Source organism: Haliotis rufescens, unplaced genomic scaffold (genome assembly GCF_023055435.1).
Source record: "Haliotis rufescens isolate VD_foot unplaced genomic scaffold, xgHalRufe1.0.p SCAF_12, whole genome shotgun sequence".
In the NCBI taxonomy this organism is placed as follows: Eukaryota; Metazoa; Mollusca; class Gastropoda; order Lepetellida; family Haliotidae; genus Haliotis; species Haliotis rufescens.
The window spans coordinates 6,093,821-6,109,419 of NW_025963802.1; the positions used below are offsets into that span (position 1 = coordinate 6,093,821).

Below are 15,599 nucleotides of genomic sequence, written 5' to 3' on the forward strand. Positions count from 1 at the left end.
TAGAAGTTGGTGTACAAGTACAGGTTTATGTGCAAGTTGATGTACAAGTTGATGTACAAGTCGATGTACAAGTCGATGTACAAGTTGATGTACAAGTTGATGTATAAGTTGATGTACGAGTTGATGTACGAGTTGATGTACGAGTTGATGTACGAGTTGATGTACGAGGTGATGTACGAGGTGATGTATGAGTTGATGTGTGAGTTGATGTACAAGTTGATGTACAAGTCGATTTACAAGTCAATTTACAAGTTGATTTACAAGTTAAAGAACAGGAGTTAAAGGTAAAGATACTTTCCGACAGGTTGAATGTTCTTTGACCGACATGATGATGAAGATGTCACACTTATTTGTAGGAACCCATGCCAGGTTAGTAGACGGAGCCTTTACTGCCCGGTCCAAGGTAGAACCCATGGAGAAACTCACCATCAAGATGTTGAAAGTACCCTTGCCAGGTGAGACAAAGTTACACGTCTTTGTTGCAAGGTGAGAAACAAAGTTACACATCCTTGTTGCCAGGTGACACACAGCTACACGTCTTTGTTGCCAGGTGACACACAGTAACCCGTTCTTGTTGCCAGTTGAGACACAGTTACACATCCTTGTTGCCAGGTGACACACAGTTACACTTCCTTGTTGCCAGTTTAGACACAGTTACACATCCTTGTTGCCAGGTGACACACAGTTACACATCTTTGTTGCCAGGTGAGACAAGGTTACACGTCTTTGTTGCCAATAAACAATATCTGATTGTCATATGTTTGGTCCCCAGAGTCTGGCGTACTCTCCCCACTGTACACAACAGCACTGAGAGAATGTCTGCGCTTCAGACCCTATGATGACGAGTACTTGTTGACCATCAAGGGAATCGGACTGGACAAGAAGCGGTTCTATATTCTCTACCCTTATATGGAGAACCGGACACTCAAAGACCATATTGTAGACACAAAAAGGGTAATGCTAATAAAATATTTTTTCTAAACCAAAGAACCAATATATGCATATGTGTATGGATCTGACAAGTTTTAGGGGGTAAGTATAGGGCTCTGAAGTACTTCTTGCTTGTTTAGCTCTAAATTGTCTCTGGCAATGTCAGTTATTTTTTCCTAAAGATTAGAATTTAGAAACTTTGGCACTTTATGAGCAGATATCTTATTCATCTGTAAATGTTCATGAATAATAGTTTGAATGGATCCATGGCTTAGAGCTATGTCTTCCTCAAGTTCAGGAATGGTAATACATCTATCTGACAGTATAAGTTTTTCTATTTCCTTGATTGAATCTTCATTGATGGAAGTTGAGGGACGTCCAGACCTAGGGTCGTCATCAAGGCCTGTTCTCCAAGCCTAAAACATAGCTGCCCAACGCGAAACAGTATCCCCATACACTTGTGACATGCAGTCATGAACTTCTTGGGGAGTACTTTCTCTAAAATAAAAAACTTGATGACTTCTTGGTACTCATTCTTTTCCATTTCTGTGCCCATTTGAACCCCTATCACGTTCACTAATATACCCACGGCCTCAACAGACCAAATACACTTGCAATGAACTATTCAAACAATGTACCTGTGAAGATCCGGGTTAGGTCTCCAGCAACCCATGCTTGTCGTAAGAGGTAACTAACGATATCTGTTGGTCAGACTCGCTGACTTGCTTGATGCATGTCATCATATCCCAATCAATGCTCATGATGTCAATTTACAGACCGCCGTCATAAAGCTGGAATATTGCTGAGTTCAGCGTTAAATAACAAAGAAACAAACTCAAACAATGTACTACGTTGACTAGTTCACTTTGTTATGGCCCATAGTTGAAAGTTAGCCAGGCTTTACCAGCTCTCATTGGACAGTGCTCAATAATAACATCAGGAGTAGAGGTACATGTACTGATCTGTGGCCTACTATCCCATGTAGGACTTCATGCTGCGGCAGCTGCTGGAGTTAGCTGCCCAGGTGTGTGAGGGCATGGACTTCCTGACTAGCAAGGATGTGGTGCACAAAGACCTGGCTGCCAGGAACTGCATGTAAGTAACAGTGGCAACCAGTACTGCATGTAAGTAACCATGGCAACCAGTACTGCATGTAAGTAACTGTGGCAACCTGAGTACTGCATGTAAGTAACTGTGGCAACCTGAGTACTGCATGTAAGTAACCGTGGCAACCAGTACTGCATGTAAGTAACCGTGGCAATAAGTACAGCATGTAAGAAACCATTGGCAACCAGTACTGCATGTAAGTAACAGTGGCAACCAGTACTGCATGTAAGTAACAGTGGCAACCAGTACTGCATGTAAGTAACTGTGGCAACCAGTACTGCATGTAAGTAACAGTGGCAACCAGTACTGCATGTAAGTAACAGTGGCAACCAGTACTGCATGTAAGTAACTGTGGCAACCAGTACTGCATGTAAGTAACTGTGGCAACCAGTACCACTTGTAAATAACCGTGGCCACCAGTAACACTTGTTAGAAACCGTGGCAACCAGTACTGCATGTAAGTAGACCTGGACAGGGAAATGTATCACACACTGATTGTTTGTAATGTGTCATGTGAGGTGTCACACTCTGATTGTAATGTGTCATGTAAGGTGTCTCTGATTGTAATGTGTCATGTGAGGTGTCACACTCTGATTGTAATGTATCATGTGAGGTGTCACTCTCTGATTGTAATGTGCCATGTGAGGTGTCACACTCTGGTTGTAATGTGTCATGTAAGGTGTCACTCTCTGATTGTAATGTGTCATGTAAGGTGTCACACTCTGATTGTAATGTGTCATGTGAGGTGTCTCTGATTGTAATGTGTCATGTGAGGTGTCACACTCTGATTGTAATGTGTCATGTGAGGTGTCACTCTCTGATTGTAATGTGTCATGTGAGGTGTCACTCTCTGATTGTAATGTGTCATGTGAGGTGTCACTCTGATTGTAATGTGTCATGTGAGGTGTCACTCTCTGGTTGCAATGTGTCATGTGAGGTGTCACTCTGATTGTTATGTGCCATGTGAGGTGTCACACTCTGGTTGTAATGTGCCATGTGAGGTGTCACACTCTGGTTGTAATGTATCATGTGAGGTGTCACTCTCTGATTGTAATGTACCATGTGAGATGTCACACTCTGGTTGTAATGTGTCATGTGAGGTGTCACTCTGATTGTTATGAATCATGTGAGGTGTCACTCACTGATTGCAATGTGTCATTTGAGGTGTCACTCTGATTGTAATGTGTCATGTAAGGTGTCTCTGATTGTGATGTGTCATGTGATGTGTCACACTCTGATTGTAATGTGTCATGTGAGGTGTCACACTCTGGTTGCAATGTGTCATGTAAGGTGTCTCTGATTGTAATGTGTCATGTGAGGTGTCACACTCTGATTGTAATGTGTCATGTGAGGTGTCACTCTCTGATTGTAATGTGCCATGTGAGGTGTCACACTCTGGTTGTAATGTGTCATGTAAGGTGTCACTCTCTGATTGTAATGTGTCATGTAAGGTGTCACACTCTGATTGTAACGTGTCATGTGAGGTGTCTCTGATTGTAATGTGTCATGTGAGGTGTCACACTCTGATTGTAATGTGTCATGTGAGGTGTCACTCTCTGATTGTAATGTGTCATGTGAGGTGTCACTCTCTGAGTGTAATGTGTCATGTGAGGTGTCACTCTGATTGTAATGTGTCATGTGAGGTGTCACTCTCTGAGTGCAATGTGTCATGTAATGTGTCACTCTCTGATTGTTATGTATCATGTGAGGTGTCACTCTGATTGTTATGTGCCATGTGAGGTGTCACACTCTGGTTGTAATGTGCCATGTGAGGTGTCACACTCTGATTGCAATGTGTCATGTGAGGTGTCACTCTGATTGTTATGTGCCATGTGAGGTGTCACACTCTGGTTGTAATGTGCCATGTGAGGTGTCACACTCTGGTTGTAATGTATCATGTGAGGTGTCACTCTCTGATTGTAATGTACCATGTGAGGTGTCACACTCTGGTTGTAATGTGTCATGTGAGGTGTCACTCTGATTGTTATGAATCATGTGAGGTGTCACTCTCTGATTGCAATGTGTCATTTGAGGTGTCACTCTGATTATAATGTGTCATGTAAGGTGTCTTTGATTGTAATGTGTCATGTGATGTGTCACACTCTGATTGTAATGTGTCATGTGAGGTGTCACACTCTGGTTGCAATGTGTCATGTAAGGTGTCTCTGATTGTAATGTGTCATGTGAGGTGTCACACTCTGATTGTAATGTGTCATGTGAGGTGTCACTCTCTGATTGTAATGTGCCATGTGAGGTATCACTCACTGATTGTAATGTGTCATGTCAGGTGTCACTCTCTGATTGCAATGTGACATGTAATGTGTCACTCTCTGATTGTTATGTGTCATGAGAGGTGTCACTCTGATTGTAATGTGTCATGTGAGGTGTCACTCTCTGATTATTATGTGTCATGTAAGGTGTCACTCTCTGATTGTAATGTGTCATATAACGTGTCACTCTCTGATTGTAATGTGTCATGTGAGGTGTCATTCTCTGCTTGTAATGTGTCATGTGAGGTGTCACTCTCTGATTGTAATGTGTCATGTAAGGTGTCACTCACTGATTGTAATGTATCATGTGAGGGGTCACTCTCTGAGTGCAATGTGTCATGTAATGTGTCACTCTCTGATTGTAATGTGTCATGTAAGGTGTCACTCTCTGATTGTTATGTGTCATGAGAGGTGTCACTCTCTGAGTGTAATGTGTCATGTAAGGTGTCACTCTCTGATTGTAATGTGTCATGTGAGGTGTCACTCTCTGATTGTAATGTGTCATGTGAGGTGTCACTCTCTGATTGTAATGTGTCATGTGAGGTGTCACACTCTGATTGTTATGTGTCATGTGAGGTGTCACTCTCTGAGTGTAATGTGTCATGTAAGGTGTCACTCTCTGATTGTAATGTGTCATGTGAGGTGTCACTCTCTGAGTGTAATGTGTCATGTGAGGTGTCACTCTGATTGTAATGTGTCATGTGAGGTGTCACTTTCTGATTGTAATGAGCCATGTGAGGTGTCACTCTCTGATTCTTATGTGTCATGAGAGGTGTCACTTTCTGATTGTAATGTGCCATGTGAGGTGTCACTCTCTGATTATTATGTGTCATGAGAGGTGTCACTTTCTGATTGTAATGTGTCATGTGAGGTGTCACTCTCTGATTGTAATGTGTCATGTGAGGTGTCACTATCTGATTGTAATGTGTCATGTAAGGTGTCACTCTCTGATTGTTATGTGTCATGTGAGGTGTCACTCTCTGATTGTAATGTGTCATGTGAGGTGTCACACTCTGATTGTTATATGTCATGTGAGGTGTCACTCTCTGAGTGTAATGTGTCATGTAAGGTGTCACTCTCTGATTGCAATGTGTCATGTAATGTGTCACTCTCTGATTGTTATGTGTCATGAGAGGTGTCACTCTCTGTTTGTAATGTGTCATGTGAGGTGTCACTCTCTGATTATTATGTGTCATGAGAGGTGTCACTCTCTGATTGTAAAGTGTCATGTGAGGTGTCACTCTCTGTTTGCAATGTGTCATGAGAGGTGTCACTCTCTGATTGTAAAGCGTCATGTGAGGTGTCACTATCTGATTGTAATGTGTCATGTGAGGTGTCACACTCTGTTTGCAATGTGTCATGTAATGTGTCACTCTCTGATTGTTATGTGTCATGAGAGGTGTCACTCTCTGTTTGTAATGTGTCATGTGAGGTGTCACTCTCTTATTATTATGTGTCATGAGAGGTGTCACTCTCTGTTTGCAATGTGTCATGAGAGGTGTCACTCTCTGATTGTAAAGCGTCATGTGAGGTGTCACTATCTGATTGTAATGTGTCATGTGATGTGTCACTCTCTGTTTGGAATGTGTCATGAGAGGTGTCACTCTCTGATTGTAATGTGTCATGTGAGGTGTCACTATCTGATTGTAATGTGTCATGTGAGGTGTCACACTCTGATTGTTATATGTCATGTGAGGTGTCACTCTCTGAGTGTAATGTGTCATGTAAGGTGTCACTCTCTGATTGCAATGTGTCATGTAATGTGTCACTCTCTGATTGTTATGTGTCATGAGAGGTGTCACTCTCTGTTTGTAATGTGTCATGTGAGGTGTCACTCTCTGATTATTATGTGTCATGAGAGGTGTCACTCTCTGATTGTAAAGTGTCATGTGAGGTGTCACTCTCTGTTTGCAATGTGTCATGAGAGGTGTCACTCTCTGATTGTAAAGCGTCATGTCTATAACTTGTCATGTCTCCCTAGGTTGGATTCTGGAGGGAGGGTGAAGATCACTGACGCTGCTTTCTCATGGGACTTTTATCCAAATGAATACATGTATGACAACCAGAGAGATCGGTACTTGCCAGTGCGCTGGATGGCACCGGAGAGCCTCAGTACCGGCTTCTATGACAGCAAGTCAGATGTGGTCAGTGCTCTCATATTTTTTGTTCTGATGATGTTTTGTAGCATGTGCATGAGTGAGTGAGTAAGTGAGTGAGCTAATGTCAGCAATACTCCATCTATTCCATGGCTGCCTGTCAATAATGGAGTCTGGACCAGGCAACCTAGTGACAAACAAGGATCACACACAATCACAAAACTGTGCCCCTGGTTCTGTCTCCTCAAAAGAACCGCGGAGCTTATTCTAAAGATGCAGATTCTAAAGAGAGAAAGTGAAGAAAATGTATGAAATGTCAATCCTAGACAGAAACTTCACTAAACAAAGCCTATTGTTTAGAGGACGTAATGTCATCAATTTGTGACATCATGAACAATAGGTGACGTCATATCATATTTTTCTCAATGTCATATGGCTTCAATAGACCAATACACATGTGCAAGTATCAGAAAGTTATTACACATGATCATTCTACCTTTATAGGTAATATTATTTTGCCGAGGCTAGGGCGTTTACTATAAAGTCCAGTTCCCTCCATTGCCAAACTAGCCTGGAATTCCAGAGTCTTTTGCATAGTCCAATCAAAACCGTTTAATGAACTAGACACTTGGTTTGTAAACAACATGGATTTCAACATGCAGATTTTGGCCGACTGCAGGATTTGCAAAGCATGTGTACTGCCAACTGGGCATCGACAGATATTTTGCAAATCTGTTCATATTTATATTTAAGGTGCTCAAGTGACTTGATGCACTTTGCGGGTAAGTTTTATTACAATATAGATCTTAATTAGTGATCAGATCGTCTTGACTGGGCATCACCATTTTGTTTGAAGCAGTGACCATATTCCGATATTGGTATATGGTCTCTGTTTGAAGCAAATCCAAGTGATATGAGAGATAGAATCTGATTGGTCAATAGGAGGACATAGAAGGGACATAACTCATAAAAGCCGCTGGTGGTGCTATGATCGAGCCTGGAAATTCCAAGCCTAGTTCGGTAAGGGTGAAAATGGACTTTTATAGTCATTTTTACATGGAAAGATGAGGTAATATTTAAATAATGATCTTTTAGACTAAGTATATGCATCCTCTTAAAGCAAGTGGTTTTTGCTGCAGTGGTCATTTGGTGTCCTGATGTGGGAGCTGATGACGCGGGGGCTGCTGCCGTTCCAGGACATCACGGACGAGAAGCTGCAGGACTGCATCCTGGACGGCTACCGACTGGGCAAACCCCAGATGCTCACCGAGGACCTGTACGTGGAGGCCTTGTGGCAATGAGCCCTTGCAATTAGCTGTCCTTTTGTTACACAAGTCTTCTAGCATTTAGACTAGATCTTTCTCTTTAAGGGGGCATGGGTAGCCCAGTTGTCTAAGGCACCGCGATTCGCTGTGCAGAGTTGCGTCTCCTGGACACGCCAGAAACCTATGATTGTGGGTTCAAATCCTGGTTAGCCCCGATTCTGTTTCTAGGTTTGTGAGCACCATACCCGTGCTCGTGGGTTTCACCGAAGTGGTAAACGTCTGAGACCTGCATCACTTCGGGCTTTCCTCCCACATTAAGCTGACACGCCGTGATATAACTGGAATACTGTTAAAAGCGGTGTTAAACCCAACTCACTCTTTCTCTTTACAGTCAAGTCCCGTTAATCCAACATTGATGGTTGCATATGATTGTGTCGGATTAACGAGTATGTCGGATAAACGAAATTAAGTAGTATCAACGTTTGTGATCGAAAATTGGACAACTACACGAAAGACAACGATTGTACGGACTGTATGACTTATTCAAAATACTTTATAAAGCATAGTCTGAACATAGTCGCAACTTTGAAACTGGTACGGCAAAACTTAAGAAAGCTGCTTTCTAAGTTGCTAACATTAACTTCCTGTTAGTCATTTCATTGGTAGGTCATAGTTCGCGAAAGGTTGTTCTGATGTGACCTGTAATGGGATGTCCTTGCCGATAGCGAGAACTTGTATCTGATTTTAATGAGATTGAGGTAATCTAAGCATGTGATTAATCCTGTTTTCTTTGTTTAAAGTTTTAATTGTTTTTGTTAAGCAAGTTTATCTCTACAGCCATTGTAACATGCAGCTACAAGCCAATTCGTCTCGTAACAAAAGACGGGTTGTGTACTCGCAGGCAGATGACCATGGAGTACGCTGATCACTGTGTCGGATTAACGAGACTGATAAATGAGTGATTCGGTAATTCGTTGCAAATTAGGTGTGTTGGAGTCGGAGTGCGAGACTGTCGGAATAACGGGTCTAGATAGCACTGATTTAATCGGTTCCCATCATTAGTGTCGGATAAAGCCGATTGTCTGATTAACGAGTGTCGGATTAACGAGACTTGACTATATATTGTTGCAAGTAGTTATATCTTTTAAAAAAAATTCATCATTCAAATTGTTCACAGTCGCTTGATGGATTTAGACATTATATTTCTTTAAATGTTTAAGAAGCTTCTCCGAAACCATGAGGCCCAGTAGGCTAGAACTATGTGGTGAGGTAAAATGGGGTTTAATGTCACTTTCAAGTTTAGACACTTATATATAGCGACGTGCATGTGTGTGTGCATGCATGCGTGTCTTCTTATACTTGTCCGGACTAATTAGTGTTTACTAAGCCCACTCAGGTAGCATGCTACAGTTCAAAACGAAAATACCCGATTTACACATAATATGCTGACCCTCAGCCATCCAATACTTGTTTTCCCCCTTAATGCCAAGCACCAGGCAGAGAAAGCCATCTTTTACCAAGTTTTGGTATGACACAGCTTGGGGTGGAACCCACTGGGCAGGTGCTCTATCCACTACACTATGGTTGGTTGGTTTGTTGTTTTACGCCGCACTCAGCAATATTCCAGCTACATGACAGCGGTCTGTGAATAATTGAGTCTGGACCAGACAATCCAGTGATTAATATCATGAGCATCGATCCAACCAATTGGGATCGATGATGAGCATCAACCAAGTCAGCAAGCCTGACCACCCAATCCTGTTGGTTGCCTCTTATGTCAAGCATAGTCGCCTTTTACGGCAAGCATGGCTTGCATGGAGGTGGTTACAACGTGGGGGGGGGGGGGGGGGGGTTTCTGCAAGTTTCTGCATCAGCATCAGTTCATTGTTTGAGGAAACTGATGCAGCATTAGAGGTTCAACCCTCTGGCTAAACCCACAAGCATGGATATGGTGCTGACAGATCAAGGATTACAATCAGGGTGAATATGGAATCCAGAGTATCTAGGCAGAGCTAAGGGACACAACTCTTCACAGCAAGATGCTGTACCCTATGTCAGTAGGCATTCTGGACCCCATTAGCATTTCCCACGAGGGATTCTGGGCCCCAATTATTAATGGTAATGATAAGGAGTGGCAGTGCAGGGGAGTAAGAAATTGTCTTCATGATGATGATGATGATGATGATGATGGTGATGATGATGATGATGATGATGATGATGGTGTTGGTGTTGGTGATGATGATGATGATGATGATGGTGTTGGTGATGATGATGATGATGATGGTGTTGGTGTTGGTGATGATGATGATGATGATGATGATGATGATGAACGCTTGTGTCTTACAGATATGAGCTGATGAACTCTTGCTGGCATGTGGAAAATGAACAACGGCCGTCGTTTGTACGAATTCAACAGGAAATCTCGTCCTCCATGACAAACAGTCAATCCACAGATGAGAGCCTGTATGTGAACCAAGAAAGCATCGGCAATGTCTACGTCAACAACGATGAAATGCAACAGATCCGCAACACCATCGGCAATTATCGCTAGGCGACTTGATTAGAGAGCTTCATGGGACATTTATATACACCTTAAGATACATGAAATATGCTCAACCAAAAAAGGAAATGCAATTCCTTTAGGGCTGAGACGAGTCCAGATTTACTACCCGGGTACCCACCACCCTATTACCCGATCCTACCCAGGTACCCGCTGTAGATATTTAGAGATAGGTACAAACTGTCCGATTTGGAAAAGTTTGACCGTAGCCCTGGCAAAAGGTATTTAGATATACGTGTAAAACGATCCGGTCATGCATACACTGAAGTTTACTGCATGAAGTTTTATCTTAATTCAAACATATAAAAGTCAGAAGGAATGGGTGCATTGTCAGAAAGAAATGGGAACATTAGTGACTCTAGTGTAACCATAGAGTTTTAGATAATTTTTGTCTTTCAACAATATGTCACGTGACTAACCACGGGTCCGGGTAGTCCTGTGGGTACCCAGGTCCTAGACAGGACCCACCCGACCCGAGTACCCGAGTTACCCGTCACAGCCCTAAACTCCTTTGCCCTGCAGTTAATGAATGCTGATATCCTCCTTGTTCTTCAGTCTCAGACTGGTATGAGAGGGATGCTTTTTGTTTATTTGTATGTTTGATCTCATTTTAGACGTTGATCTGTTGTCAGTCACCATACCTCGATCACAATATTGATCATATTGATTACAGATATTGAGGTGTGTTTACTAAGGAAGGAATGTGGACCTGAATATTTTGTTATTTCATTGTCATAGCATTGGTTTAATAGGGAAATTAAAATTTGGTGTTTACTATATTTACAGCAACAAATTTTCTTTTTAAAGAGAAGATTATCTGTTAGTGTTTCATTTGTGGCAGTCGATCTGTAAACAGAAAATTAAGAAATGAATTTGTATAAATTCCACCATGGTCTATGAGTTGAGAATCTGTTCACAGTGTAGTGATTCGTTACACCAATATTGTGACCGTAGGTGTCAGTTATGTGATACCCTTCAACCTCAGCCACTTATTCTTACCACTCCTTGGTTCCGGGGATGATGTAGCTCTCTCAAAGTACAAGTCAGATTTGTTGCTCAAAGTCCATTTATTCGAGACAGAAATCTTGAATACTACACACAATAGGTCCTCAGATGTGTTTCTGTAGCCTGACGTATTTATACACAACACATACCTAGGAGATGCATAGAAGAGTCTGCTAGAACTTCTTATCAACTCTAAATTCTAACACTTTTTTTTATCCGTACTTCCAATATACAGAGAGAACCTCCCTGGTCATAAGTGAGTCTCCAGGTCTTCGCTCCACTCTCTGACTAACAAAATAATATCGATGATAATTTCAGCTCCTCCCACTAAAATAATGTTTAACGTCATGCGAAATGAGTCCTAATGCTTATCTCCATAGTAACCAATTTCCCTTTCCTCAAGTGGTAGATTTAGTTTGTGCTATCAATCTCTTCTTGTCTTTAGAAGACAGATTCTTATTTTCCAAAATACCGTATTCAGTTCTATTGATGTGATGACAAAGATATTGCTCAAAGGAACATTGTCGTGTAGGCTGCAACAGAAAGATTACTTTTTCTAGCTACAGTCCCTCAAAATTAGAAAGCTCTTGGCATGAGACTGAGTTCAACATATGCATCATTATTACAATCACTGTATTCGACGTAATAAGCGCCCACGCCAATATTTGTTAATATATTGGCTAGTGAACCATCCCAATTAGCACCCCTTCCGATTGATCACAAGACACAAGACTTATTTGTTCGTGTATAATACGCACCAATGTGTTATATGCACCCTTGATTATGGGCAATTAAATTCTGGAAAATATATCTGTTGTGAATAAGATGCACAGACTTTTCTTTTGTATCATTTCAGGCTGTCAGCATAAACCACAAAATTTTCGATTTTTCAAATGTTTTTTTTTCCACTAAAATTAAAGTTTAATAAGAAACCCCTACTTCTAATTTTTAGAGCGCCCTGGGCGCTTATTACGTCAAATACGGTAATTATGGTAGGTCATATATACATGTTCTCATAAATTGCGCACGTTTAGTACTTGTGTTATTAACTATCTTAAATGAGATCATATCATTTTTGTGTTATGTTTCGGTGTATATTTTATATTTTTACAAGCTTTAAGGAGTGTTGTTTGTGTGACATTGTCCATATACTAATATAGTAACCATGTGTTGATATCAAATATCACGTGTATTGGAATGGTCAATTTGTGATTTGTAATAGCTGATTTTCATAGTCACAAGCATACAGTAAATATTCTGTGCCAAATAAGTTTCAGCAGTAATATGGCTGATGATTCAGAGGTCTTTTCAAAAGCTGAAAAACTATTAGTAAATCTAGAACCTGCAAGAAATAGAAAGAAAAAATATTCCAACATCAACAAGATCTATCTTATAATTTGCATTAACTTTGAAATTTGCCATTTTTCTCTTGAGCCAAAAATTTTCCTCCTACATGAGCCTTGTAGACTAACTTTTCCTTCCCACTCGTACGTGTTGAATGTGGGTATTCAGGATTAACAGGAAAACATACTACTCAACTTTAGATAAGATTTTGTAACGATTCCCAGAGACAATAATTTATCGAACTGAGAACCTAAATGAAAATGTGCATGACAAACAGTCATATAGCCTATTTCATGTGTCAAGTGAACGAGATATTTTCACAAGTGTCCACGAGTGAAAATATCTCCTTTTCCACAGTCACGGGATGAGAGAAACATGATATTTCACGAGAGTTGTCTACTGGAAAATTAATTATTTCATGACAAATGTAAAACCTTGAAATCTAAATTCTCCCTACCTAACACACAGGGATGGGTCACCACCCCTTGTATTAGCGACCAGAGAAGTAGTTTAGTGTTTGCAAAGTCATAAAAAATATAAACAAAAGTAACAGAAACTATTTAGGGTCGTGAAAACTCGGTATCATACATACAGATATGATTTTATACAAAATCAACTTATACAAAAAATATTCGAGACCACTTTTGTATGCGAAAGAATACATGATGGTCAAGTATAAAAAATGGCGCTGTGCGAAACCAAAATTTACAGTTTATAATGGAATATTTTCAAGAGAATATCAAACGCTATGAGGCAATATTAACTCAATAAATGACCATCTATCCTTATCTTGCCTTGTCAGTGTGGAACTAACATAAAAAGTAATTCAACAGTTTGTGAATAGGTCAGACAGTTACGATAAAGGGAGACAATTTGAGGGGAGGCCACTCTTGCATGACAAAAGTTCCGTCAAAGTGTTATGTTCACTGCAGTGAAATATCAATTGTTATGTTCACTGCAATGAAAATATCAATTTTCTCAACTTCAGAAAACTCAGTCTTTCACACCGAAGTATGTAATAAAGTATCATTTAGTCCCCACATGAATATTGAACTGATGAATGTTGAGTAGCAGAATACAGTGGAGTAAGTAGGTATCACAGCTGTACTTTCCAAGGTGTATTGGTCGATACTCTGAGGAAAGCATGTTGTAACTAACTTAAACCCTTCACATGTGAGGTAACAAATATTTACTTTTTCAATTAAAAAATGTGATGTTTACAAATACACAGCAGACAAAAGTTCATTTAACTATTAAGTGATTCTTCCACCACTCAGCCATAGTGAAACATACATATTCTTTTGACTATTTATTCAAGTCTGGAATCAGTAGAAATCATTGTAAGTGAGTGAGTGAGTGAGTATGGCCGTTTTTAGCAATATTCCAGCAATATCATGGCGGGAGAGACCAGAAATGGGCTTCACAGATTGTGCCCATGTCGGGAATCGAACCGGGGTCTTCAGCATGATGAGCTAATGCTTTAATCATTGTATAAACAAGCATGAAATACTTATTTCCCCTGCCCACATTACATCCGGTTGTGTGCAGGCAAGAAATATTGTACGGTTTTCAAGATCTGCTACGGAAATGAGCACTATTGCCATTTTCAGTCTAAGTCAAAGTCATTGCCATGGAAACGTGAAAAATATTTGTTTAAAAAATCCCAAGCGATCAAAAGGGAACTGTTTGGACAGTAACGTTTACATGTGTGTGGCTTTGTTCTCCAATAACAAACAACAGTTCATTTGATCAATTATTTAATAAGTTACAAAGTTACATTTGTTTTATTCTAAATGTTATTTCATGTGTTCTTAATGCCATTCTGTTGAATATGTAACCCCAAAAATAACACATGCCTAACACAACCCTTCCACCTTGTATACAAGATCAGTCTCATCAATTGGTATGTCACTGCATACTCAGTCTGGAGACACCCTCTGACTGGTCCTCCATACTGTAAAGAATTGTACCAATCTCTGAGTTCTCCTTGCCATAACAGATTGAATCTATTGATGCATATACTATCAAAAAACTTTGTAGCATCCATTGACTCATCATATCATTTAGACATTTGTGTAATCATGTTTGTAATCAAGTTTACCAGAGCATTGTCAGATGATAGTTTAGGATGTCAGCAGACTAGTTTTGTTTGTTTGTTTGTTTGTTTTCTGTTAAAGCCGCACTCAGCAATATTCCAGCTATATGACGGCGGTCTGTAAATAATTGAGTCTGGACCAGACAATCCAGTGATTGACATCATAAACATCGAGCCATGCAGTTGGGATCAATGACATGCATCAACCAAGTCAGCGAGCCTGAACACACGATCCTGTTAATCGTCTCTTACGAAGAACAGTCGCCTTTCCTATCAAGTTTGGGTTGCTGAAGTCATATTCTACCCTGGATCTTCACGGGTCCTGTGGACTAGTACTTGGGTAGGTGGTGAAGATGTTTGCCTGAGTGCTGTGATGTCCTATGTCACATGTCCCATATTAACTCTCGCATACTAATGAAGGGGTTTTGTGGAGAAGTTTTCTTGCAGAATTAATATTTATTTTGTACATATATTTTAATAAAGATCTTATTTTCTTGTAAATTTCTTGTTAGTTTCATCTGCCATGAGTGTGTGTATGGTTTAATGCTGCCTTTAGCAATATTCCAGGGCTTTGTTCCCCTAAGCGATCTTAAGCCTATGTAACAGCTATGATTACTTTAGCGCTAACATTGCTTTGAGGAACAGGCCCTGCAATTTAACAGCAGGGGACAGCAGAAATGTTACATCCATGTTGGGAATCGAACCTTGGCCTTTGGTGTGTTGAGCTAAAGCTGTAACCACTTGGCTACCCTCCTGCCTCCCAGATATACGAATCTGTGCTGTCCTTGAATAGTGACAACAGAGTGAGTTCTGTGTAGCAATGCTTTGAATAACATCTTAGTTACATTACCACATGCCAGCCTAGTGTAGGAAAGTCGGTAGCTATTCAACTGAGAAATTTACCATTTTAGTGGAACCCACAGGGCA

General features: G+C 40.6%; 1 protein-coding gene across 2 annotated transcripts in view; it reads left to right on the top strand.

The window, feature by feature from the left end:
- Nucleotides 1-15,173, top strand: part of LOC124141250 — a 76,521-nt gene extending 61,348 nt beyond the window's left edge. For both annotated transcript variants that reach the window (XM_046509211.2, XM_048393297.1), the window contains exons 19-24: nt 357-455; nt 773-954; nt 1,916-2,025; nt 6,289-6,451; nt 7,543-7,679; nt 10,015-15,173. In XM_046509211.2, the coding sequence (XP_046365167.2) occupies nt 357-455; nt 773-954; nt 1,916-2,025; nt 6,289-6,451; nt 7,543-7,679; nt 10,015-10,219 (896 nt within the window). In that variant the 3' untranslated portion in view covers nt 10,220-15,173. The remainder of the gene's footprint in view (nt 1-356; nt 456-772; nt 955-1,915; nt 2,026-6,288; nt 6,452-7,542; nt 7,680-10,014) is intronic.
- Nucleotides 15,174-15,599: the final 426 nt, after the last annotated feature.